The sequence below is a fragment of the Camelina sativa genome, chromosome 4, assembly GCF_000633955.1.
Source record: "Camelina sativa cultivar DH55 chromosome 4, Cs, whole genome shotgun sequence".
Lineage (NCBI taxonomy): Eukaryota > Viridiplantae > Streptophyta > Magnoliopsida > Brassicales > Brassicaceae > Camelina > Camelina sativa.
In genome coordinates this window covers 28,341,813-28,369,290 of record NC_025688.1, presented here as the reverse complement: position 1 = coordinate 28,369,290, position 27,478 = coordinate 28,341,813, and the positions used below count along the sequence as shown (strand labels likewise).

Sequence of the window (27,478 nt, the reverse complement as noted above, 5' to 3'; positions counted from 1 at the left end):
CCTTACTTACTATTTTTTTTTTTTTTGTTAGTGGGAGTTATTGGTTTGAGATTTGAATAGAGTTTTAAAAACTTTAAATGTTAGGTAGAATTTGTTGTTATAGATCAAGATTTTGTTAAACTCTGTTAAAGTTCAGTGTTATTGGTTTGTGATTTGTAAAAAGTCATTTAACATCTAACAAATTTGGAATATTAGATTCAGACTTTTATATTTGTCCAAAAAAAAAAAAGATTCAGACTTTTATAAAGTCATTAAAATTGTTGTGTTATTCAATTAAAACAAAAGAATCTAGGATTATTAATGAGTTCAATTATTATGTTATTGGTTCATGATTTTAGACATTTTCTTTACAAAATAAAGTCATTGAAAATATCACAAAAATAAAGGAATTGTTTGAAGTACTTTACAAGATTTTAAAAAACTAATCAACAAAATTCTTTAGCAATATTTCACTTATTCAATTTTAATGATTTTGTTGAACTTTTCAAAAATTTCAATCCAATACCACCCCTAAATTTTCATACAGCACCAAAATTTTGACAGATGACCAAAAAAGTTAAATGTATGACAATGAGAGATACAAGAGCAGTGATGGACGGCTGAGATGAGATGACAAGAGAAGAGAAAGGAGTGTGTATCAAAATAAATATCGGACCGTCGCTTCATCACATGATTTTGATGGGAGTAGACACGTGGGAGTTCTCGAATGATACGGCTCACAAAATGTATCGACTCGGCTTATATCGTGTGGTTATGTTACCCCCAAGGCACCGGCTATATAGCCAATTCGCCGCAATTGGGTGATCAAGGAAAGTACGCACGTATGCACCTTCCTCCTGCATTCCCCACGCCCTTCTACCATCTTTTCTCTCGAATATATAACACCAAGTCTCATATATATAACACCAAGATACTCCTTTAGAGAAAAAAAAACACATGGTATACATTTTTTGGAGGTTATACAACCAAATAAATATTAAATCAACCACATTTTTGGTGTTAAAAAATAAACGTTTGGTCAATCTCTAATCGGTTTTCACTAATAATTGATGTTAACGTAGCTAGCTAGTGGAATATCTTTTGATTTGAGTTTACATAATTAATGAAACCATATTGTAACCATTAATATGGTAATACCATTTTTTCTTTCATTTTCTTGAACAATTGCAACCCTATAAAAGTATCATGGTCGAGCACTATGCTATTGTTATAATTTTATACAAATTTTTTGTTCATCAATATATAAAATGTTGCGATGAAATTTAACTTATTTGCCTATACCACGGGTTATATATATTTAACAAGTCCAAGTGAATAAGTTAGAGTGATATGTTGATCGGACTAACGGAGGAATAGAGGAAGTGCAACGTGAATTACTTACTATTTGACATTACATGTGTTATTCAATAACTTATAGCTTCTTTTCATTTATAAAGCGTATTACACTCTTAGCTAGCTGTTTAACATTATGAATATTTTTCTTTATATTGTATTCATTGCCGTCGTGATTTCTGAAAGAATGTTTTAACTCTATATCCTTTTAAGCATTTCACATTACTATACATCTTTTCAAATGTTACCCACATGGGACTCACTAGCTAGTAATAAAACAATTTAGCTTCTCAATATATTCTTACATATTATAGGTTATTTGAAGTAAAAAAAGAGCTATGTAGAAAATAAAAGTCAGGAACTAACTCGAAGAGAAGAGTTTCAATTTACACGATACATAAATACTAAGGAGGAGAAGTCGAGAAGATACACATGGAACGCATGGAATATATCTTCGTTAGTGATAGGATCAAAATACTTAAGCAATTAAAGTGAATTGATGTTTCAACCAATTGGGAACTAATTTCCTATTTCGTAGTAAACAAAAATTGCATGCACAACTTTAGGTCTATTGGTTTATATAACACGTACTTACATTCCCCGATTTGAATGTCATCGTTTTGGATATATCAAACCAACGTGACCATTCATATATTTGCGGACATAAAACTACACACCAGAAAAGCCATTAATTAGTTTCTTTATAATATAACTAGGACTCAGACCCCCCCTCGATGTCGCGGAAAATTATTTTAGAAAAAAGTAAATAAAATTTAAAATTTAAAATTATACATTATGAAATCATTTGAATGTAATAAAATAGTTTGAATACATAAACATTAAACTTAACTGTTAATAAAAACACAACCATCAAAATGAAAACTTATGACAAAAAAAATATTGTTTAACATATTATAAATATAAAGTTTTTTTTATAAAGAATTATGGTAAAGTTACAATTAAAAAAATCATTATAATAAAGTGATCCTAACTGAGAATATTGAACTAATAGTTGTAATGAGAAAATATAATTTTCTATTAATAATTATAATTAAAAACAAAAGAATATAAATTTTAAATATTAAAATAGTTTTAACGAAAAGTTATGATAAATAGACGCAACACAACTATAAATTCTATATAAAATTTTACTAAATTTCTATATAGCTATAATTATTTATAAGATTTTAGTTAGATTATAGAATAACTTTGAATATTAGATATTAATATTCAAATTATTAAGATTAAACATAAAACAGAAAATTTGTTTCAACGAATAATGATTTGTTAGTTATTGATGAAAAGACAAATATAAAGAAAGTTCAAAAGACATCATTATTTAAATAGACACACATATTAGAACGAAAAGTTTTGATGAAAAAATATGAATAAATTAAATAGTGAAAAGACACAACTCTAAAATGAACAGATACAACCGTTTGAGTTTTAAAAAAACGAATAAAAACAATTTTCTTACCAAAAATACTAAGCAAAGTCGCAACTTTTGTTCGTATTTATTCAGATTGTTATTCTTATTTTTAAATATTAAACTATTTTTTAACAAAAAGTTACGATAAAAATAGACGCAACTGTAAATTATATATTAAGTTGTATTAAATTTCTCTATTGCTATAATTATTTCTGAAATTTTAATTAGATTATAGAATAACGTTAATATTAGATATTAATATTTCATTATTTAGATTAACAAAAAATGGAAAATTTGTTTCAACGAACTTGTTAGTTACTGATGAAGAGGCAAATATAAAGAGAGTTCAATAGATATGACTATTTAAATAGACACAACTATTAGACCGAAAAGTTGTGATGAAAAGATATAAATAAAATATCGTGAAAACACACAACTTTACAATGAACAGATACAACCATTTAAATTTAAAAAAAATTATGAAAAGGTGCTACTAAAAATTGTAAATGTTGTGTCTGCACTTGATTTCACCTAATAACTCATATAAACTGCTTTTAAATAGAAAACATCTTTATTACCATATTAAGAAGTCAAATTCAAAAATTCACTATATAATCCACCTAACTCTTGAAAAAGAAAATTTAGGTATTTTTTTGAAATTTTTATATTTAAAATTAACTAAAAGTTGTAAATTAGATTCGTCATTCCAAAAATCTTTTGTTTAATCAAGAATTGGAGGAATATTTTTACTTTTGATATTGAACTGTAAAATAAAGAATTTAGAAAGCTGTAAAAACTGTTGATATTGAACTTTTATATTATTTTGTGTCATAGCAAAAAAATAAAAATAGTTCAAAAAGCCAAATATATCTAGATTTCAAAAGATACGAATATTCGAATAAACACAACTCTACAATAAAAAGTTGCAACTTTACAAAAAAACAGTTACAATGAACAATCGTAACTTTTTGTAAAACACACAATTTATTTTTTTCTACAGATTTTTTTAAAAAATATCCAAAAGGTACAGTTGAAAAAAACACAACTTTTGGTAGCATTTATTCGGATTGCTATTATATGTAGACATTAAATTTTTATATTTAAAATTAACTAAAAAATGTAAATTAGATTCATCATTCCAAATTTTTTTGTTAAATCAAGGATTAGAGGAATTTCTTGACTTTTAAAAGAACGAATGCTAGAAAATAATTTAGAAAAATGTATAAACCATTGAGATTGAAATTTTAGTTGATTTTATGTCATGGGAAAAAAATGAAAACAGTTCAAACAGACAAATATATATAGATTTCAAAAGATATGATTATTCCAATCAACACAATTTTACAGTGAACATTTGTAACATTTTGATAAATAACCGTTTTAATAATTTATCACGACTTTTCAGAAAATATCCAAAAGGTACGATTGAAAAAACATAATAAATATTGATCACATTTATTCGGATTGTTATTATTATATAAATTTTCTTTTTTTCTCTTCACCCTTTTTGCCGATGGGACTATTTCAATGTCATTTACGTTAGCCATTTTCTTCTTTCGGGACCATTTTTCCACGTTGTTACGGGAGAAATTAAAGAGTTTATTTTTTCTTTACCCAAAGAAAATTAAGAGGTAAATTTGAAAGGAGGGCAATAGAGATGAATTGAGTGATAGCGATGACATATACTTTGGTTTTGATTTTTTTCTAAACCGACTATTTCGGCCTAACCATTTGTAAAATGAACCGACCAAAGATTGAGAGATCAATGTAGATACAAATTTCTATGCGATGAATGTATATATGTTAATTTTCAAACATAAAATATTGATCTTGTTTACAATTTTATGGTTGGTCTCTTTGTATAGTAGAATAGAACCAAATCTTGCACCTTAATATATTTATGGTATATATTTATCATCCAGTCACCCCCTAGCTCCTATGATCAGCTATATATTATATGTTCTCACACTAGCCAGATACGTTTAAATATATAATCATTAAAAAGTATGAAACAAAAATTACGAATTCGTAAACCAACTGATTTTTTTTTTTGTTAAAAAGCTTACAAAAATATGTAAAGTGTTTCACATGATGATTGATGATAGTTTTTTTTTTTCGTCTGAATGATTTTCATATATATTAATAATGAAAGATTCAAACTTTACAAAAAGAAATCAACATAATCATCAACAAGAAGCCAAAGCAACTAAGTAAAGCTTTGGTCTGATACAAAAACTCCTTGTAACTAAAAAGGATAGCTCTGTGCTACATATGATTGTGAATGTTCACCACTTGTGACACTTTTAGCTATCAAGAAGGCACCCAAGTTAGCATTTCTTGTTTCAAAGGTTGTTTTCCATTCATGGATCAAGGATAACGCCAACGACAATCTCTCTGCCTGAAGTTTAAAGTTTGGCCAAGCAGAAGGTCTATCCGTCGCTCCTTCTAGCTCAACATTCTCTAAAGCAAAGATCACTTTCGGGATATGTAAGCTTTTCATGTTCTCCATTGCCCACAAACTGCTTTGCAATGCAGCTTCCTCTTTTGACTTTATAAACGCAAAGGACTGTATGCTATGGAGCACAACTGTTCCTTCCGAGTTTCTCAGAACCCAAGCCGCTCCACTTATAGCTTTAACTTTGTCCCAAGAAGAAGCTACATTACACTTTAACCAAGGTTTAACTGGCGGCTTCCAATGCTCAGTCTTTGATCGTGACCTCTGACAATTCCGTTCTTCCTTCTCATCTAACTCCTGGGCTTGAAACCATTCTTCTGCATCCTCACTGATCTTTTTAACCAAATCAGGGATCAGGTAGACATTACCTTCAAAGACCATGTTATTGCGGTTTTTCCAAAGAAGCCAGAGGATCCATGGAAGGGATCTTCTTGTCTGCAGGGACAGCTGAACATTCTTACAAATGGAAAGAACCAAATGCAAGTTTTGATAAATCGAGCTGTTCTCAAAACCGTTCTCTGGTAAGGGGAACCCTGCAACTGCCCAAACCTGCCTAGCAAAAGAACACTGAAACAACAGGTGGTTGATAGATTCTCCTTCCATCCCACACGTTTCACAGCGAGTGTCTATGTGCATACCTCTGGAGTTCAAACTTTCTGCAACTGGTAAAGCTCCACTAACTGCCCTCCAAATGAAGATCTTCAGCTTCGGAGGTGCCAACATTTTCCAGATCTGATCTTTAATCTCGTTGATAGAAGGGAGCATCGATGCTAAGGTGATTTCCTCCTTTCTAAAAGTCTGGCAAGCCAACCAATACCCTGATCTAACACTATAATCACTGCTCTTATTGAATTTCCAGCACAAAAAATCAGGAGAGGAAAGGACTGGTTTGATCTTTTTGATTAAATCAACATCACGTTGGAAAAAATGCTCCTCCAAAACCGTTGGATTCCAATCTCTCGTGACATGATCGATTAAATCCTTTACTGTTAATTCGAGATCAACCAGTATATTCGTCATTAAAGGCGTTTTCATACCTACATCATCTACCCAAGGAGAAGTCCAAACTTTCAGTGAGGCTCCATCTCCAACTCTTTGCTTTAACCCCAATTCCATCAGATCCTTTCCATGAAGGATGCTTCTCCAAGCAAAGGACGGCCTCCTCCCACACTCAGCTTCAAGGAAAGTCGAATCACTATAATATCTGCTCTTCATGAACCTAGAGAAAAGGCAATTAGGATCTTGTAGGAGCTTCCAAGCTTGCTTTGGCAATAAAGCCTAATTAAAAAGCTCGATATCTTTAAAGCCTAAACCCCCTTGATCCTTTCTTAAACACAGCCTGTCCCACGCTATCCAATGAATCTTCCTCTGATTTTCTATTGTACTCCACCAGAAGGATGACATTGCGCTGGAGATGAATCACAGGTTGACTTTGGGAGTTTAAAGCAAGACATGGCATAGACCGGCATAGCCATCGCCACTATTTTCAATAATATCTCCTCCCTCCCTTGAGAGAGAGACCTAGCAAACCAACCCGACAATCTGTTCTTCACTCCTTCGTTGATATACTCCAGCATGTCTTTTTTGGACCCGCTGAAGCATTCCGACAATCCTAGATAAGTTCCTGCACCACCTTCTTTAACAATACCTAGAATAACTTTAACTTGGTCCTTTGAAACTTCTTCGACCTTAGCTCCAAAAGTGATTGAGGACTTTTCCAAATTAATAGTTTGGCCTGTCGCTTCACCATAAGTCTTCAAAATCCCTTTTATAACCCTACATTGCGCTTCTTCCGCCTTACAAACAAACAAGGTATCATCTGCAAAGATCAGATGATGAATCGAAGGTCCATTATCAGAGAAACGCATCCCGCTTAGAAGCCCTTGCTGTTCTGCCTTGTTTAGGAGATGAGTAAGCCCTTCTGTGCAGAGAACAAAAAGAAAAGGTGAAAGAGGATCACCTTGTCTTAGCCCTCTCTCCGGAAACACATTCCCATGGGGCTGACCATTAATCAAAATCGTGTAAGTCACTGTTGTCACGCATTTCATCACCAAATCAACCCAGGAAGGGTGAAACCCTAGTGCTAATAGCAAGTGATGCAGGAAACTCCACTCAACTCTGTCGAAGGCTTTTGACATATCCGTTTTAACAGCCATAAACTCCTTGGACAATGCATCGTGAGTTCTTAGACCATGAACCACTTCATGAGCAATGTTTATGTTATCTGAGATCAGCCTATCCTCCACGAAAGCTGACTGATTAGGGGAAACCAGATCCGGAAACAGCGGCTGCAATCTTGACACCATGATCTTGGAGATCACCTTGTACATAACCGAACACAGACTGATGGGCCTCAAATCTGACATTAACACTGAACCAACCTTATTTGGAATCAAGTTTATCTGAGTAAAGTTCCACTCATTTTAGAAAAACCCTTCATCAAAAAACCTTAGAACTTCTGCAGTGAGTTGATTTCCAACAATGTCCCAATATTGTTGAAAAAACAGTCATGTCATGTCGTCTGCCCCGGGGCACTAGCTGCTTTAATGGAAAATACTGCTTCCCTGACCTCGTCTTTTGAAACTTTTGCCATCAAGATATCATTTATTTGGCTAGTGACTCTGGGAAGAAAACCTTCGAAGAGCTCTAATGGGTCAACCAGATAGGAAGAAGAGAAAAGATTCTGAAAATAACAAGAAACCACATCTCCTTTAGAGGCTTCCGTGCGATGAAGAATCTCGTATTCCCCCAAAAAGCTTCCAACCCATTATTTGATCTATCAGCTTTCACTGAAGCATGGAAGAATTTCGTGTTCTTATCTCCAGAGCTTACATTCATGATTAATGATAGTTAATGGTATAAGTTTTGACTTGGATATTTGCCGAGTAAATTAAAATCTATTTAAATATTAGACCAACATTCAAAAAAGGCAAAAAAGACAATCTTAATATTGTGACACATATTATGATTGTGCATTCGTGCTTAGAGTTTTTAATCCGGTTCTTTAATTAAATAATAAATATACAGTAGTGTTAAATTGAAAGAAGTTCCTCATCAAATATTGAAAATTTGTATAAAAAATGTTAATTGGATATTTAAGTGATACTAGTTTAATCAGTACATATAACTATATATATATTGACGAAATATATATATATATATATATAGATTTGATATCTTAAGATTCCTTGGTCTTATATAGAAAAAACCGTGTTATTTACCTTTTCCTTACATAGAAGATAAATTTCACGTGCTATTTAAGCAACAGCGATTATTTTTCATTGTTTTGTAAAATCCACAAAAGCCAGATAACATTGTCCGGCGCGTCTCTCAAGTCATAGCCGAGCCGATAAAAATCATCAGAAGCCAGCTAACAACTTCTTTTGGTGAATTTTTCTCATTTATTTTCTAAAAATAACCTTACATAGTCATTATATTTTAAAAAGATTTTTTTATTTAAAAATAATGTACATATATTTACTATATATGACGAGTTGTCAATGTAAAAAAAACTAAATCTGGCGATTAACAGGATTAAATAATAATGTTTAAATTCTTATCTAATAATTGCTAGTTTTTGTTGGATGTGTTTGATTTACTAGTGAATTGTTTATATTTGGGTCCTGGAAATCATCTTATTGTGTGGTATAAATATGTTCCAAGTCAATTGTTAAAAAAAAAAGGTGGAATACGTACAGCAAACATAATTTCAAGATTACAAATTTCCAAATGATTCTTAACGTTACGTACACCAAATTACTCAACACAATAGTTAGATCTTTAAGATAATATCTAGGAGGGAATAAAATAAAATATCAAACAATCATCATAACATAAAATGAAATTTTGCGTAATTAATTTAGGGAATAGTGACATTAAGCTTAGATGAAAAATGGAATTGTTTGGGATATTTACTTAATTTGGTAATAAAGAAGCTTCTTCTACCATGTCCCAATTGCCTCCAATAGTATCTCTTCTACTCTGTTGAATTTTAAAGTACTGAATTTTTATTATTATTATTGTATATGATTCTTTTGGATTCTACTTTACAAAGTAATAATAGCAGATTTTTTTCTTTAAAATGGTAAAACAATATCTAAATTGTCTAAAGTTATTGAAATTTTGTGCGTTTGTAAGACCTATACTTAAGTTTTCTAACAAACTACCATGGTNNNTTTTTTTTTTTTTTTTTTTTTTTGTTATCGCCTTGAAGTAATTTTCTACATTTGTGTACATATTAGTATATATATATGTACCCTAAAATAAAATTTAAACTCCTGATAAAAGTAAGTCTAAAATCGTATTCCGCTCTCTAATCATTATTAACACTTTCACTTTTACTTATCTCTCAATCAACAAATGAAAATGCATCTACATTCAAAACGAACTGTGCCAATATTATTTATAAGACGTTTTCAAATTATAGAAATTCTATGAACCAGATATTATTTAAATATAATCTTCACTGAAGAAAGTTCGTCTGGGATTGTGATATTGGATGATTTAATAATTAAGAGAGTTTTGCCAAAGTAGACACAAGCAACAAAGGTGAATTGTTGAAAAACAAAGTGTCCACTTTCCTCATTACTTTCTTGTTGACTATTTTTCTTTTTTTCTATATCCTTTCACCAACTACTTAAATTATTGCCTTTGATGTTTATTATTTTTATTTCCTTTACTCCCAAAATGATTACTTGATTCCTTTTTTTTTTTTTTTGTAAGACCAACTAATTATAAAATCATTTTTGCTAAATGTGAATATGTATTTTTAAGTAATAAATGCTCATTATATGTTGCTTGAGTAATGATCGAAACCAATTCACACTCGCTGTTTTTTTTTTTTTTTGTAAGACCAACGAATTATAAAATCATTTTTGCTAAATGTGAATATGTATTTTTAAGTAAGAAATGCTCATTATATGTTGCTTGAGTAATGATCGAAACCAATTCACACTCGCTGTTTTTTTTTTTTTTTGTAAGACCAACGAATTATAAAATCATTTTTGCTAAATGTGAATATGTATTTTTAAGTAAGAAATGCTCATTATATGTTGCTTGAGTAATGATCGAAACCAATTCACACTCGCTGTTTTTTTTTTTTTTTGTAAGACCAACGAATTATAAAATCATTTTTGCTAAATGTGAATATGTATTTTTAAGTAAGAAATGCTCATTATATGTTGCTTGAGTAATGATCGAAACCAATTCACACTCGCTGTTTTTTTTTTTTTTTGCAAAATTCACACTCGCTGATTAAATGCAAGAAATAAATGAAATCGAAGAAAAAAAAAGTAAATTTGTTAGGAGTATCTTTTAAAAGTGCGAGCTATAAAGGCTACATAAAATCGGTTGAAACACTTAATTATGAATCGAAATAAAAAGATTCGAACAAACATAAGTTCGTCGTTGTTATAAAAAAACACAAGTGAATCGTTATCACACTTAATGCTACTTTTGATAAAAAAAAAACAAACTTAATGCTACTGAGAGTGTTAAATCCAGTACTATATTGTAATAATTGTACCATTAAACAACATTTTCAATTTTTCATCCTTATCAACATAATTTACGTAAAATGTATTAGTAATTTTGTATCAAGTATCAACATATTTTTAGTATACCATTCTAATGCCATCAAATAGATAATACAGTATAAGAATGTTATAATGTTATATAATTGATGGCATTACATAAATAATGTTGATACTATTACTAATACAAACTATACAGTATACTCTCCAACATTTGTGTATTTTATTATTTAATAAACATATAAAAGTTTTGCAATTATATTGTATGACCACATCAGTCAACAGAGCTGGTCCAAATCCAGCCGTCTTTCGTATCTGACCAAAGTCCATCAATTATCACTCAAATCGTACTTTTAATTTACATTAGAACTAGTTTGTTTTGTTCTACATAATTAATGTAGCCACCGTCCACAACAATCAATCTCATAACTCATTGCTAATTCAATACAATTACCAAATAAAGTATTTGAGTGTATTGGCCGCAAAAATGACCAGTTAGGAAAACCAGCTAGCAATAATGAAGGTTGAAATAACTAACACACGTCTATCTTAAGTCCTATAAAGAGATATGACTTGGTAAAGTAATTCATATAGAGTATATACACTATAAACTATAATTATCGCAATATACATTTATTGTTATCTCATACTATTAACTGCACAACCTTATCTTCAATAGTTAAACACAAATTATCATTATGTATATTAAAAAATTGTATCATAAACACAAACTATCTTCTGTTTTTTTCTCCAAAGTTTGTTATTTACACTTTTTTGGTACCATGATTACTCTTTTGTACAAACTATCATAGAAAAGCAGTTAAGCTATCTATATAGAAAGAAAAGTTTGTTTAAATGTATCCTTCTCGGGCTCGATAATTTTTTTTTTCGTTTAAATACAGTAGTACATCCCTCTTGGATACTTTACAAGCGAGAAATCAATTGGATCCCCCTTTCGGAAACAAAAGTTGAACAAGATTTTGGGCTCCCATCGTTTATTGTAACCCAACTGATTTTTTTCTTCCAGATACTCATATTTACGTTTTGGGTTTAGCCCAACTGAGTCAACATAATAATATTTTTTTTTTCTCATCCGATCAAAGATATATGGCCGCCGTATATTATAGTATAGTAAGTTGTAACAGGCTAACAGCTGGCTATTTGATTCCATATTTGTTATTATCTAAATTGTTACAACAAACGGTGGATTAACAGTCCAGAAACAAAGAAGCGGTGGATCCGTTGCATGATGCGCCACTAGATTTTATTACGATTTTATCATGAACTATGAACTAGATACTTTAACTGTGGACTAATATTTAAATATGCATCATGAACTTCTAATATTATTAGCGTTAGTTATGGCAAGCTTCTATATGTGGACCATCATTTCATGGTAGCCCTCATTACGAAATTATTTTTGTTAAAAGTAAGTCATTGTAAATAAGTTTGAAGAGTTTAGATTAGAGTTTGATTCCTTTCGATTAATTTCTTAGTTACATTTTATCATCACGAACGTTTTAATAATAGAATTTTAGTTTTCAAAATTTGTGTTAATTTCGGCATACAAAAGCCTTCACTTTTAGTATAAAAAAGATGGCGAGGTCTCTTGTATCGGACTCCTTTCGTCATGAACACACTGGAAATAACAAGGGTTCAAAGGAGTTGATCGCACTGTGACTCTGAGTATATTCTGTGACAAATAAAGAAAAAAGTGGAACTCGCTAACTTTTATTTTTGATACTCCGTACGTATATTCAAGTAATTAAATAATCTGACCATTGCACTTGACTGGACAAGTGGACAGCGGTATTCGCAAAACTATCGTACGTACGTTGTTTCTTGTTTTGGAAATAATACTAGAACAAAGCAAAATAATTAGAATCTACTGTATACGGTGCCTGTCCTCAAATTCAAAAACATTAAATACCACTCTTGCAAACCGACAGAAACTTTGTGAATTTATATATATTTCTTACCAAAATAGACAAAACTTGTGCTGTCTCTTACGTCTCCCCTCGAACCGTCTTGGTTTGGTTGGTTCTTTGTATCTCGCATTAGCATGTAGGAAATTATTAATAATTATTTTAAGTAGTTCAATTGAAGCTTTTAATAAATATGTAGAAACAAACAAACAAAAAAAGTAAATAAAAGCAAAACAAGTTGTGAAATCTTTATCCGGTTTGGTGTGTATTAAATCATAAAATATATAAATGCAAGTATGGAACCAAATTGTCCGTGGTCAAATGGGCTAACTATTAATAAAAACCATACGAATGCAAAATTTAATTAAAATATTTTGTTTGACCTATTATGCTAACAACTCTATTGCTGGAATGACGCATAATGTTGCCAAAACGCATTCATAATTTATATTAATTTATATAACACAAGCTGATATCGTGTAACTTGTGTACTTTGCGCCGTTGAAACAGAGATAGATTCATGCACGCCGGTTGATTTCATTGCACTTATATATTATTCATGTATCTTGAAAAGTGATGATCAAGCTAGTATATATATTTATATACATTGTATGCATGTAGGTACGTACTTAGACACTGCTCTTGCTCAAATGCATATATACATTCAAGTCCGAGCTGGAGATTTCGCATCTTAGTTTCAACAAACCTCATTCTTTTAATTTTGTTTTCTTCTTTTAATTTCCTCTGTTTATATGTCCTTTATGTGTTTTTAATGTTTTGCAAAGTGAAAAACTCAATAGTTTTGTTTTAGACTGATGAGTGTGAACTTTAAAATGCATGGATGTGTTAAAAGGGTTTTCATCATTTGTTTTCCGTGATTTGAACTACATACTTTAATTTCTTATTTTTCCCCTTCATTGTAGATGTTTTAGTTTATGAATCCTCTTGTATTTTATTTTAGTCTTTGCCGAAAAACTGATTTTGAGAAGGAAACAGCTAATTACGGTTATTTTTTTTTTGTTTATTTTTTTTTTTCTGTTTTCATTTACTTACTACACGATGTGTGTGAATTGATAAATTTTCATGTAGTTACATAATTGCAAGACCAAGTGATCAGAGCTATTGTTATAAGGTAAGCCAAATTAAGAAACCTGTTTTATTTATCACATTTTATCACTAATATTAATTTTAACGCCCAATTGTACGTAGTAATTGGGGTTAAAAGAAGGAGGGTCTAAACCTGCGTATAATTATAATTATAGTAATTTCATGTTTTTTACATTTCGTTTTTTCTTTTCTTTTTCTGATTAACATTTATTTATTTTAAAAGTGAAACTTTGATTCTGCTAAAAAATGGGTATTTGGCATAAGCAGTTTGCACTAAGGCTTTTTTTGTTTTTTTCTCTTTTTNTTTTTTTTTTTTTTTTTTTTTTGCCAAGTTTTTGTTTCTGTATTTTTGGGGTTCAAGGAAAGTTAATAGAAATTTTGTTCGAAAGGTAAAACCGTAAAACATAAATGTAGCCATTCAGTATACACTGTATTTTGATCATCGTCGAGGTATTATAAGCAGTCGTTATTTATTTATTATGTAGAATGTAATTTTTTTTTTTTTTTGGTGAATGCATGCATGTTTTTCTTTTTTCAAAAAAATGTGAATGCATGCATGTTGATGTTGTCTATATATATATAAAAAAGCCATTATTCACCGCAAATAGGCCGTTGATATCTTAATTAGCGTTGGGTAATGTATACCATGGTCACGGAATTAGTTCAAGAAATTTTATCCAGTCGGAACATGTAATTTGTACAATATCATTTATACAATTATACTATTTAACATTTAATAAGTTTATGAAAGTTCAAGAAGCAATAATTATGTACTAATCCATGGATTCAGATAGAGTTTAATTTATAAATCCTTCTACTTAAGATGAATATTATATTTTTATGCATGTTAAGTAAGTAAAACTGAAGTAATTGATTTATTTTCCGCAACTTTCATTTTAACTTCCTTTTTCAAAAAAAAACTTTCATTTTAACTTACTTTATAATATAATATATTTACCTTTGATGCAGCGAGTTTAAGACCTTTTGAAAATGTAGTTTGGAGAACTTTGTTTCACGTATTGTAAAATAGTATGAAAAATTTAAATTATTGTAAAAGCTAATATTTCGTCTAAAAAGGTTAATTATTGGGCTACGAATACGATTAAAAATTAATATTTCGTTTAAAAATGGTAAAAAGTTTAAACCATCAGCAAAATCAGTTGTGGTTGTGAGTGTTGAGTTGACCAAAAGGAAAAGAGAAGGTGAGAGCCGACATAAAGAAAAAGAAAAAAATAAGCGACGGTAAATGGTAAAGTACCTACGGTAAAAAAAAAAGGAAACTCGATAATCCCGTAAAATCGAAAAAAAAAAAAAACAGAGACGGCTAGAAAAAAAAAACTGGTATGCGAGGAGAAGTCGCCGACGGAAGCGAGAGGCTAATCAAGGCCGTAGTTACGTGCGACGGTATTAGTCAAGGCCGTAGTTACGTGCGACGGTATTAGTCTCCCGCGACGTTGATTAGTCTCATCCGGAAGATACTTATCTTTTGTAAGATTCTTGTAAGTAATCGATCTCATATGCTCTGTATCAAATTCGATAAGACTTTTTTTTTGTAAGTTTTGATATAAACAACCACTTTGCTTACATCAATCGTAATCACCGTTTGATCGAAAAATTACTGTAAGCATCGGTAGACGTTGTACAGATACATAATTTATTATTTTTGTCTTAAGTTTTGATATAATTGATTCTTAACTATAGATAGCACTTTGCTTACATGAATCAAATCACAGTTATGTATGTCTCAATTTATGAACTACTTGTGCTTCTGATCTTATATGAATCTAAAAACCTCACCCTTTTTATTTTAACTGATTCAACAAACAATTGTTGATTTACAATATCAAGAAACAGATGTTTCTACACTCTTTCAGTTAATTAAAGATATATATTACAATCACTGCATGAGAAAAAAACAGATATGAAGGGAAAAAACAAAAAGTAACATCTTTTGATCTTTTCATTAAGCTGTTTATGTGAATGTGAATATAAACAGAGGAAAAATGTACTTTTGTGATACTTTGGTGATGTTACATATATAAAAGGACTACTAAAATCCACAAACCGGAAGCTTAATTATTCAAAAGACGAAACCATGAAAATTGCCTTGTTGAATTATGTGGTTTGGTTGATTGGTATATTTCGTTGTCATCATCTTCTTCAGGGACTGCTCTTCTTCTTTATTGTATCAATGAACCTTTGCTGTATAAAATCGTTGCTTGAGATGTATTCAAGAAAATCGTTGAAACTAAACTCTCCGTAGGCAGGTGCATTGTTGTTTTCGTTGACGAGCTTCTGTGCTGGACTTATTTTCTTGTGCAGAGGTAGACTGTGTAGACTTGCAAAAGACAGCCTTTTCACATCTTTGTTCACTGTCACACGATGAATCACGCTCTTGTATATCCCGTTGCTCATCACTTCTACCTGATCTCCCAGCTGAACTATCAAGGCTCCTTCAATGTACGGTACGCTGACCCAGTTTTTGTTGCAGTCCATTATCTGGAGCCCCTGGCTACTTTGGAGTAAGATGGTCAGTGAGCTGAAGTCTGAGTGTGGTGGCATTCCCAAGGCGATTTCAGGTTCTGGACATGTTGGATAGCAGTTCACTGCCATGACTTGCGACCCTTCTTCAATCTCTTCTTGTAAGTAAGTTTTCTCAAGTCCAAGGCTTTCTGCTATAGCTTCTATTAGTTGCTTATGTAGCACATGTGTTGCCTCTGAGTACTTGCCCACTTTATCCCTGAAAGGAGGGAGTAAATCAGAAAATAATATAAGTTTTTTCATTCTAAGTGAGAGATAAGGTTTCAGATAATGAAGCTGGCCTAAAGATATGTTTAGCTTACTTGTAGCATGGAGGATTTGATGGCCACATATCAATCCACTTTGGGAGTGGATGAGAGTAATGCTTGATGAAATCTCTCCAGTAGTGGACACTGTCTGTTGAATGGTTAAGGCTTGTGCCATACCTTACTGGCTCATGAACATTTGCAGACACAAGAAGCATCTTCTCCTCCACAGGTAAGTCAAAGAACAATGTTGCTGCGTCTAGGGCATCTTTAACCAGTGATGATGGTATTCCATGGTTTATAACCTGTAGGGAAGTATAAACGTTATGGCTTTATCTCTTAGTTTTATAAAGAATAAGATGGCTTTAAGTAGAGAAAACATGCATGCATGCAATTTATGTTTTCATTTAAGACTGGGATTGAGGATTTTGTCTTTTCTTTATTCTTCTTTCCCCTGTTCAGGGAGTTTGTTCCACATGACATTAATGCAAGAAGACAATAGCCGTCTTTCTAATTAGTCATATATCCAAAGTGTGATTGGTAGAAGCGATAAGCTCACTCTAGGGCTAGTTCTAGTGACTAGGCATGGGAATGTTTAGACTGAATTGATGAAAACAGAGACATGCATGATTTGGATGAAATATAGCTAGCATGTAAAACACTAAACTTGCTGGATATGTGATACCTGAAAGAAACCAAACTCCTTGCAGGCTATGTTGATCTCATGGATTGCACGGGATCTAAGCGAAGGTTGGTGTAAAAGAGAGAGATCAATGATAGGAAGTGTAGTCTCAGTGGTGCCTAAGCTTGAACCAAGAGCTGGCCTTTGCGATGGGGGAAGAACGTAACGATCAGGGACTTGAGGCACACCTGAATTGGTAAGTGCCATTGCACTTGTAAAAGAATCATCTAGCAAAGTCTTTTTTGTTTCCTCCATTTGTGTTTGCTTTTTAGAATTAGCTAAGCTAGAATGATTCTTTGGTAAGTAATCTCAGCTCCGTTTTATTTATTACTACTACAGAGTATGCAACATGCATAGCGTGTATTTATACATGTAACATATACGGTTTAAGTGCTTCTAGAAGTATATACTTTTTCTTTATACAAGTATCCATTAAAAATATATATAAGTCGACATTTTCTTATATTCATTTTTATTTTGTTTTATTTTGCTCGTTCGCTTACGGTTTTGGAAACAACCTGCAGCTTCATCTTTACATTAAATGAAGTGTGACAGATCAAATTGTGGGACATGGATGTGAATTATATGAAAGCGTATTGACACGTACAGTACGTCTTCATTAAGTTGCATCTTTTTGCTGTTCTGGATGGCTTTATACATATTATTATATAGTCCATATGAGGATATGACAGGTCTAAAATGTCATATAACCGGTGGTTTTGTTTGGACCTTAGAACCGGGGACTAGGTTTAGCAACTCGTTTTCTGTTCAGGGGGCAAGATCGTCTTCTTAAGTTAATGGATCAGATCAAAAGTACAATAACGTGTTCTTTGGTTTTAGGTTTACCGCCATATTCATAAAAGAAAGGTGAAGGATATTTTGGTTTCCACTTTTGGGAAGAGAAAAAAAAACATTATATGAGTGTTGACGTCAGTAAAGAGGATGAGTATCGGTCGAGATTCATGGACCCAGCACTAAATAAGGATGTTGTAGTCAGCTTGTATCATTTATTTTTTAACATGTTATACTACAAATAAAAAAGAAAATAAAGAAACGGCTTTTAAGGGTGTTGAGAATTGGGAAAATAAAGATGCATGTTAAAATGCATCTGTACCCCAAACCCAAAGAGATGTCTAATGCTGAGTTGGTTTTTCCTCTGGTCGAAGGTGAAGTGTTCCTCCTCTAGCGTTGGAGGAGAGAGACAAAAAAAAAGAAACTACTTCTGAGTTCTGACATCATTCTTATTCTTTAGTAGACAAACTTACTAGAGAGATCATTATTTTCGATAATTGAATCAAAAACTCCTCTGATTAATTAAGTTCTTTTATGGGCCGAAAGTAATGGGCCAATTATGATAACGGGATTTGATGGTGGAAGTGGAGTAGCCGTTATCTTCTCGACTCTACATGCTTTCATAATTGGATCATTTTCATTTGCTAGGAAACCGTAAGTTTCGATTTGCCACGACTTTTTCTGAGTCAATTTGGATTTTTTTTTGTCATTGACGTGTATAGCTTAACAAGACTATGTTATGTATGTAGTGCTGTCACTAGAGCCGTGCCCAGAGATTTAGAGGCCGTAAGCAAAAACAAAAAAAAATTGTTTCATCTTTAAAATAATTTATAGAAATATAACACTTTTAATACTTCATAAACCAAATGTATAAAATTAACAAAATGTAACACTTTCATAGTATTGTGTTACTATCAACAACAAAAAATAGTTGGGTGATTATACGAATTTTAAATAAACTGTGGTATAAAAATGTGATATCTAATTAATATAAGAAAATATTAATCTACAGAGATCCTAACTTGTCGTTGTAATTATAGATTCTATATATTGCAGTATTGCTCTATATTCACTATATTCCCTTATCACTAGTATAAATTTCCATAACCTTACTTTGATACAACATGAACAAAAACTATTAACAAAATATGGCTTCTTAAACTTTCTACAAAATTAAAGGCCATAGGCGAGTGTTTCTTTTTTGACCATGTAGGCACGGCTCTGGCTGTCACGGAAAGATTGGGTAAACAATTTTACCTTTCTAAAGTAACTATTTCCAAACGTGGTTAAAAAAGAACAAGATTTGCTATATATATTAAGAATAACACTAATTCAACATGTTTAATCTATAATATTATAATACAAAATTCCATCATGGCTGTAAAAGTAAGCTTTTATTTATTTAAATTACGAATGTGATACCTATTAAGTTTTATTTTTTCTCCCCCTTTTGAAGCTAATGATGGCACGATAATAATTAATCAAAGCTCAACATGGTACGCTCTGGACCGCCTCTAGAAGACCCCTCTAAATTTTGTTCTTTTTTACGATCTCCTAAAATCTGTTTTGGTCAAAATAAGTAAGTTGATAGGTAATAAAATACTTAAGTGATTATACTATTTGGTTTATGTTTTTTTCATAATTGACCATTTCGCTTTTATGAGTTACTATCAAAATTGTTGGCTTCGTATGTATGTATGTATTCATCTTTTTCGAATACTGTAAAGATTTGTTTCATGCCTAACACCATACCCATCTTTGGTCATTGACAAGTATATTAGAACGTGTTAGGCATCTTCCTACTATTTTGATATTACCTAATTCCCAATTTAATTACAATTTTTTTATTTCTATAAAAGTTAGGATGTCATTTGCAATATATATGTTCATCTTTTTGTTCTTTCACAACTTCTGACCCAATGCCTTCGGCGATTTTTTCCAATCTGATAACTTTTGAATAAAGAACTTAGTCAATGGTCAACACCTTGCTAATGCACAAACCATTGACACAATAATGAGTAGTACATAAAACCCCTTCATATGTTTTGTGATTCAACAAAGAAATCTTAATTTAAGGAGTTGTATTGATAAAGTCTTGTTCAAACTCAATCTACACAAAACCCCCATTAAAAAAAGAAGAAGTTTGTATGGGTGAGAATATAATATCTTAATTATATACCAATTAGACAAACAAAATATAAAATCAAAAGAATACTACAAAAAATCACATATTTGAAAACATTTACATGAAACATTGTTGTGATTCAGCCGTGTACCCATTTAATTGTATTTTTTGTCTGAGATTCTCCGAGAAAAAATATAGCTAAAATTCTTTTCTTCAAATACACTGTTTTTAAGGCATACGAACAAAACTTGTTTTCAGGAAAAAATATTTAAATTTCTAGCTCAGATATATTTGCTTCAAATTTAAGGAATCTTGGCACCTGTAGAATCTATAACATGTTAATCAAGTGATAGACACAATACATATTCTTGTCAACCAATAAATACAATAGTTATGATCGATATACATTATCTGGATCATACTTATATTCATATTAACAAACCCATGTTCTCAGCACACTTTTATGTAGAAAAACATAAAAAGCCAAATAGGAAGAAGCCACTCATAAGGGTGATGAGTTTATATATAATTTACATCAAAGGAAACCATAAAAAAATTCGATTAATTTGACGAAAATTAAAAAAGAAGAAGAAGAACAATTCGATTAATTGATCCATTCCTTTATTATACTTTTGTTTGAATATATAAGAACATAGTAGTTACGCATCATGACAATGTCTTAGAAAACAAAGAAATGAATAAAAATAAAACAAAAAAAAAATGAAAAAGAAAGGATGAAGTTGTTGAATGAGTTGGCGAGGCGGCGACTTTTTCATACATTCTATTTACTTAATTCCCATAGTCTTCCTCACATATCTTTGTTATATAATAAGACACCATAACCATTACTTCTCTTCATACTCTCTATCTTCTATACACATCTTTACAATAATTGTCTTTCTTCTAATCACAACATGGCAATGAATGGTTTAACCAAGATGGCTGCAATTGCTCTTCTCCTGGTCATGGCCATCGTCCCAGCCGCAGTCGCTGTGACTCACACGGTCGGAGACGCTTCTCAATGGACCAGTGGTGTGGACTACAAAGCTTGGGCTACCGGAAAAACTTTCAGAGTTGGTGACACTCTAAGTAAGTTATTGTTGTTTGGTCCCGTTAACTTATATATATTCAGGCTCAAACTGAAGTTTTGTAATTAGTAATCTTCAAATTTAGTTTCATATTTTCTGGCTTTGGGGTTTATGATTTAATCTGATAACCAACCTGAAAGTAAATATAGTTTTGACGAAATCGAGATAACGTATTACGCAATGAAGCTCTCTCTACCTAGGTTTTGTTTCTTAATGTTCTAATCATATTTTTATATGATGGAAAACGCAGAGTTCACGTATGGTCTTTCACACTCAGTGAACGAGGTGAACAAAGCCGGTTACGATAGCTGTGGAGGCACACCGATCGATACCCATTCTGGTGGAGACACAGAAATCGATCTCGAGACAGTAGGAACAAAGTACTTCATCTGCCCTACCTCTGGTCACTGTGAAGGTGGCATGAAGCTAGCCGTTACTGTCGTAGCCGCTTCTACCGGACCTCCGGCCACTCCTTCTCCCCCATCTTCAACTCCGGAAACTCCTACCAAACCGGGCTCACCGCCGGCTGACGGAACACCCCCAACCACACCCACACCTGATTCAGGGTCAACTTCTCCTCCTCCACCAAAGCCAAGTGGTGCGTCTAAGGGAGTGATGAGTTACGTTTTGGTCGGAGTCTCGATGGTTTTGGGCTATGGTTTGTGGATGTAATTGGTTTAGAGAGCCAGGGTGGAGTCAGTGCTTTTGCTTTTTAATTATTTGGGTTTTGGTTGTAACTTTTGTATAAGAGAACTTGGGTTTGTGTGCCACGTCGTCCGAAGCACTTCATTATTCGTAGGATTTTATTATTCGGCATTTGATTATCGTTATCATGATCATCACGTTCACTTCTTCTCTTGTTGTAAAATAAAATATAATTAACTTCCATCTTCTTTTCCGTTCGTGAGGAACCACTCTCCATCATCCGTTATCATACGTTCTCTTCTCCATATATTTTATCTTTTTGGTTTTGGAATCACATGTAGAGTAGTTCTTCTCTCAACCTTCCCCCTCCGGATTCATTATGACTTCTAAGCAAATTAATTAATTTCATTACAATATTATGTTGTCTATAATGGCTGAATCAACAACAACTAAGAGACATTAGCAATATTTATTCAAATGGCAGTTGTTAATGGAATAAGAGATTATATAAAGGTATGCAACTTGGCATAATTAATTAGTATTAGATTAGCTGTACAAAAAGCTTTAGATGTATACATTGACGATAGATATATTGGTTGCAAATTTAACTACCCTTGGATATAATTCAGTGTATAGTGTAGATCAAATTAGGTTGTGTTTTTTCTTTTCTGACAAAATTTGTTAAAAAAGAGACAAAGAAGCGAAAAAGAGAATCATGGTAGCATTGTATTTTATGCCGAGTCCTCCTGTCAATAAATATGATTGGAACAAATTAACAAAATATTAGAACCTTGCATGATCAAATTCATGTCCTTAGCCAATCAAAATTTAATCTAAGTCCATTTTTTAGAGCACATGAGAAAAGATGTGCAGAACACAAACCTGAAGGCAATGCCAACGGAATTTGACCCTAATTAATTAAGAGTGTCTTTTAGGGACATAAACCAGATAAATTAATTAAGAATAGGCGACTTTTTCACATAATCCCTTCAGCTTAATTTTTCACATTAGTCCTTCTCACGCCTCTTGTTATATAAACCAACACCATTTCCCTACTTCTCATCTTTACATGCATTTGTTAATTAACATATCTCTTCAGGTTCAGACCAAAACATGGCAACGAATGGTTTGTCCGAGATGGCTGCAGCTATTCTTCTCCTAGTCATGGCCATCGTCCCAGCGACAGTCGCTGTGACTTACACTGTGGGAGACGAAAGTCAATGGGCCAGCGGTGTGGACTACACAGCGTGGGTAATCGGAAAGACTTTCAGGGTTGGTGATACTCTAGGTAACTTTTTGAGATAACTTATTGCACAAGGAAACTTTGACTTCTTTTTAGCCAAGTGATTAATGCTAATCTTTACCAACGGTTTGAAACAGAGTTCAAGTACGGTCCTTCACACTCAGTAGATGTGGTAAACAAAGCCGGATATGATGACTGCGACGGCTCCTCTGCGTCTGAGAATTTCTCCGACGGGGACACCAAGATCGAACTCAAGACGGTAGGAACAAAGTACTTTGTCTGTCCTACACCTGGCCACTGTATCAGTGGCATGAAGCTCGCCATCCCAGTCATAGCCGCCGCTTCTTCTCCTCCCACTCCAACCTCACCGTCGCCCTCACTTTCTGCCGCTCCTCCTCCCATCTCAAAAGAGGATTCGCAGCCATCTGATGGAACACACGTAGCCGATTCAGTCACGCCGCCCCCACCGCCTCCGTCTCCACCTCCACCTCCACCTTCATCAAGTGGTGCATCTAGCGGACTAGTGAGTTACGTAATGGTTGGGATGTCGCTGGTGTTGGCTTGTAATAATGTGTTAATTTTGTTGGGTTAGAACAACGACCGTGGAATCTGTGCTTCTGGTTTCTTTAAAAGAGGATCGTCAGCCCTTCTTCTTTTTCACCTCTATAACAATAATATTTGTTCACTTCTATAACAATAATATTTATATTTTCCTTCTTCTTCCGTGTGGTGCCAGCCGATTATAATTTATAAGTGCATTGGATGTTCTCGTTCTCATCTAAATATATATTACGCGTTTGGAATTCGTATTCAACGTGATAGATAAACAATAAAAGCTTTCAATCTTAGCGTTTTCTTAAATACACAAACATATAAAGTTTAACCCCATGTCAGAGTCCTTTACGGAGACTGCTTTTGAATTTAGAGAAAAACCAATTCTCACACAATCGTCTTTGCGTACATCAATCAATACTAAGAAACCTGAACAGTTGCTAGAAAACAAATCCATTTTAGCTACACACTCCTTGCAACCAAACACACCCCCCAACCAAATTGACATTTATCGCAACCTCTCTCTTTTTCTTGTTTTAATATAACAAGTAACTACTCGGTGTTGGAGTTGTTTCTTAGCACCACCAAACACAAAAAAAGGTCAAAGAAGCGAAAGCATTGACGAGGAAAAGTAAAGAGTGAACAGAGCAACCTTGTGTTATTTAAGTGGTTAGTGACTCTTCTTCTTACTATTTATTATCATTATAAGGGCTATTGAGTGAGAAGAGCGTAGGAGGGTAAATCCTCAAGATGCATAATGTCTTCCAGCATCAGCTCTCTCTCCAGCTGTCTCCTTGTTGATTTCATCACCGTCTGTTTCACCCACATAACATCATCTCATGTTACCAAATTAAGTCATATATTGTTATGACCAACAAAATATCTTCTCTCTGCAACAACAATACATAGATATGATTACAGGTACTTACATTGAACTCCATGTATGAGGCACGCATTGAAAGCCATTGCTGGTCCATTAGCTTGAATGCAATGCAATAAAGAAGGTCAAAGGCATATTCGTTCTCTGCCAACCCAAAAAAAACACACTTATCTAAATCAGTGTCAAAATCCAATTAATGCACCATGTGTGCAAAAAGGCTTTTCAATTTGGCGATCAGATTCGATTTGGCAGTGTGTGAGAGATTACCAGAAAGAAACTTCAGAAAAGTTGCCCCAACAATTGTTCGTGGCTTCACTGAAAAAGTTTAAAAGGATATAATTAGTGAACCCACTTAATTATCTCAATACACTACTCATAATCAGAATGACAGGCAATCATGCAAGAGGATTCTATAGTAATGGATTTCCAAATTTTATGGCTTGAGATGTCAATAGCAACAATAATAACAATCATGAATCACGGTAAGTAAATTCCTGTGACTGTGTATACCTGCTTCAAGGTCGAGCATTTGTATGAGCATGAATGTTAAGTTGATACCAGCAACAGCAAAGGGGTATTCCCACACAGATCGATCCCCAACCTGCTTCCTCAGAAGGTCCTGAAAGGATTTCTGCAGCATATAGACATATGGCGTTTAAAACTAAGTAACGAAAGTGCAAGTGAAGCAGTGTCAATGTGTAATCGAGAAATATCTGGTGCATGATAAATGAAATTTTTAAAGGAAATTTAACTCATTCTTTTTCTGAGATGTTTGTATCTAGTATATAGGTATACCTGAAAGTTCCTAGCGAAGTACAGCAAGTTTTCAAGAGATATGAAACCACCACCCCTGCCAGATGCACTGTAAGTTAAAGTGTACAGCTGCAAGAAATAATTATAACACAAATGACGAGGAAAGTCAGTATTATACCTAAAATCTGTTGACGGATCTTTGCCCTGCCAACCCATCTCTTTCCATTGCTCAGATATTAATCCATGAAGTTCTTCTTCAGGAAAGGCAAGTTTCCACAGCTCTCTCAGAGCTTCCTAAGAGCGTATGACGAAGCAAAAAATGTAATCATCAAAGCTGATTTCATTTGAATTTATGATGCTCGCTTACAGTAAAAAGGTCAAGGGATGAAAAAATGCAGCATGCTACCATCTCCAATTGATGATTTAAGCCCAATTGTTTTAATGAGAAAATCGTAAAAGCTTTAAAACCCTCAAGGAAAGTGTACCTGATGCAGGGGAATAGTACTATCGTAGGCTACGTCAATGCGGCTCTGCAAACTTTGCAAGCATTCCTCCTGCAAGTTTCAAAATAGGGTGGAAGTTATTGGATACTTGTAGCCAGCTAGCTAATGACAAACACTGTTATGTTATTGTAGTGAACTGGAACAGTGGAAAAAAAAAGAGTACCTGAGCAGGTGTTAGATCAAAGGTGGANTGTGTATACCTGCTTCAAGGTCGAGCATTTGTATGAGCATGAATGTTAAGTTGATACCAGCAACAGCAAAGGGGTATTCCCACACAGATCGATCCCCAACCTGCTTCCTCAGAAGGTCCTGAAAGGATTTCTGCAGCATATAGACATATGGCGTTTAAAACTAAGTAACGAAAGTGCAAGTGAAGCAGTGTCAATGTGTAATCGAGAAATATCTGGTGCATGATAAATGAAATTTTTAAAGGAAATTTAACTCATTCTTTTTCTGAGATGTTTGTATCTAGTATATAGGTATACCTGAAAGTTCCTAGCGAAGTACAGCAAGTTTTCAAGAGATATGAAACCACCACCCCTGCCAGATGCACTGTAAGTTAAAGTGTACAGCTGCAAGAAATAATTATAACACAAATGACGAGGAAAGTCAGTATTATACCTAAAATCTGTTGACGGATCTTTGCCCTGCCAACCCATCTCTTTCCATTGCTCAGATATTAATCCATGAAGTTCTTCTTCAGGAAAGGCAAGTTTCCACAGCTCTCTCAGAGCTTCCTAAGAGCGTATGACGAAGCAAAAAATGTAATCATCAAAGCTGATTTCATTTGAATTTATGATGCTCGCTTACAGTAAAAAGGTCAAGGGATGAAAAAATGCAGCATGCTACCATCTCCAATTGATGATTTAAGCCCAATTGTTTTAATGAGAAAATCGTAAAAGCTTTAAAACCCTCAAGGAAAGTGTACCTGATGCAGGGGAATAGTACTATCGTAGGCTACGTCAATGCGGCTCTGCAAACTTTGCAAGCATTCCTCCTGCAAGTTTCAAAATAGGGTGGAAGTTATTGGATACTTGTAGCCAGCTAGCTAATGACAAACACTGTTATGTTATTGTAGTGAACTGGAACAGTGGAAAAAAAAAGAGTACCTGAGCAGGTGTTAGATCAAAGGTGGAATTTGCGTCACTATCTCTTCTCTGAGCACAGACACAGGATAGACCCCTGCCTAACCAAGCTGCTGATGGCACAGCCTCAGCTGTAAGTAAACAAATTAAACTGGCATCAAAATGGAGCTTCAAAAGATTTTCAGAAATTGATTGAATGTCTGTAGTAAGTATAAACCTCTAACACATACAACTCCCACTAAGCATCAGAAGTCTACAAAACCACCACACACATATACTAAGGTTTTTAACACACATGCTCCTTGACAACAAACTGGAATCTTAGTGAACGATGAAAGTTAAGGCATGCAAAGAGGTGAACTACTACTACCTAAACCCTAGAAACAAGCTGAATGATCAAAAACATAGACCCAGAAACCAAAGCAATGCGCTCAAAAAAAAAAAAAGAAACTCAGTTAGTACGAAACACAAAATTTCACCCCAAAAAGAACAAATGCAACCGCCAGATAAAGAGACTGAGAGATGAAAATACCAGATGATGGATTGTAAACGGTTCCTCGTTCGA

The 27,478-nt window shown here is 33.2% G+C and overlaps 4 protein-coding genes and 1 long non-coding RNA gene across 7 annotated transcripts; 3 read left to right on the top strand and 2 right to left on the bottom strand.

Moving 5' to 3' along the window:
• On the top strand, window positions 13,176–18,395 carry LOC104783035. Of its 3 annotated transcripts, XR_767134.2 has the most exons (6): window positions 13,176–15,278; window positions 16,102–16,176; window positions 16,271–16,421; window positions 16,629–16,797; window positions 17,276–17,443; window positions 18,088–18,395. It is a non-coding gene; the product is annotated as an uncharacterized LOC104783035 (long non-coding RNA). The 3 variants fall into 3 exon arrangements; XR_002037827.1 differs by lacking the exons at window positions 17,276–17,443; window positions 18,088–18,395 and having other exon boundaries at window positions 16,271–16,425; window positions 16,629–16,709; XR_002037828.1 differs by lacking the exons at window positions 17,276–17,443; window positions 18,088–18,395 and having other exon boundaries at window positions 16,618–16,696.
• LOC104783034 (protein DMR6-LIKE OXYGENASE 2-like) lies at window positions 15,586–18,079 on the bottom strand. Its single transcript, XM_010508113.2, has 3 exons — window positions 17,251–18,079; window positions 16,623–16,870; window positions 15,586–16,519 (listed from the first exon to the last, which is right to left on the bottom strand). The coding sequence occupies exons 1-3, from the start codon at window positions 17,500–17,502 to the stop codon at window positions 15,940–15,942; spliced, it is 1,080 nt and encodes a 359-aa protein (XP_010506415.1). The 5' UTR covers window positions 17,503–18,079; the 3' UTR covers window positions 15,586–15,939.
• Window positions 21,012–22,150, top strand: LOC104783033 (uclacyanin-2-like). The gene is made up of 2 exons (XM_010508112.2): window positions 21,012–21,253; window positions 21,503–22,150. The coding sequence occupies exons 1-2, from the start codon at window positions 21,079–21,081 to the stop codon at window positions 21,922–21,924; spliced, it is 597 nt and encodes a 198-aa protein (XP_010506414.1). The 5' UTR covers window positions 21,012–21,078; the 3' UTR covers window positions 21,925–22,150.
• LOC104783032 (uclacyanin-2-like) lies at window positions 22,917–23,950 on the top strand. Its single transcript, XM_010508111.2, has 2 exons — window positions 22,917–23,185; window positions 23,278–23,950. The coding sequence occupies exons 1-2, from the start codon at window positions 23,011–23,013 to the stop codon at window positions 23,730–23,732; spliced, it is 630 nt and encodes a 209-aa protein (XP_010506413.1). The 5' UTR covers window positions 22,917–23,010; the 3' UTR covers window positions 23,733–23,950.
• Window positions 24,035–27,478, bottom strand: LOC104783031 (ELMO domain-containing protein A; the record flags this gene model as incomplete). Its single annotated transcript, XM_010508110.2, is given in 9 exon segments — window positions 24,035–24,505; window positions 24,622–24,716; window positions 24,840–24,887; window positions 26,029–26,149; window positions 26,314–26,368; window positions 26,450–26,565; window positions 26,757–26,825; window positions 26,938–27,044; window positions 27,446–27,478. Coding segments are annotated over 9 exon segments (746 nt in total), but the record flags the coding sequence as incomplete, so codon positions are not given.

What these genes read in the sequence shown, in the direction of transcription:
- LOC104783034 (XM_010508113.2), bottom strand. Translation starts at nt 17,502, where the DNA reads ATGGAGGAAACAAAAAAGACTTTGCTAGATGATTCTTTTACAAGTGCA. An exon ending in AGGAGTTTGGTTTCTTTCAG is followed by an intron (nt 16,871 to 17,250) that starts GTATCACATATC and finishes ACTTCCCTACAG; the next exon opens with GTTATAAACCATGGAATACC. An exon ending in TCAAATCCTCCATGCTACAA is followed by an intron (nt 16,520 to 16,622) that starts GTAAGCTAAACA and finishes CCCTCCTTTCAG; the next exon opens with GGATAAAGTGGGCAAGTACT.
- LOC104783033 (XM_010508112.2), top strand. Translation starts at nt 21,079, where the DNA reads ATGGCAATGAATGGTTTAACCAAGATGGCTGCAATTGCTCTTCTCCTG. An exon ending in CAGAGTTGGTGACACTCTAA is followed by an intron (nt 21,254 to 21,502) that starts GTAAGTTATTGT and finishes TGGAAAACGCAG; the next exon opens with AGTTCACGTATGGTCTTTCA.
- LOC104783032 (XM_010508111.2), top strand. Translation starts at nt 23,011, where the DNA reads ATGGCAACGAATGGTTTGTCCGAGATGGCTGCAGCTATTCTTCTCCTA. An exon ending in CAGGGTTGGTGATACTCTAG is followed by an intron (nt 23,186 to 23,277) that starts GTAACTTTTTGA and finishes GGTTTGAAACAG; the next exon opens with AGTTCAAGTACGGTCCTTCA.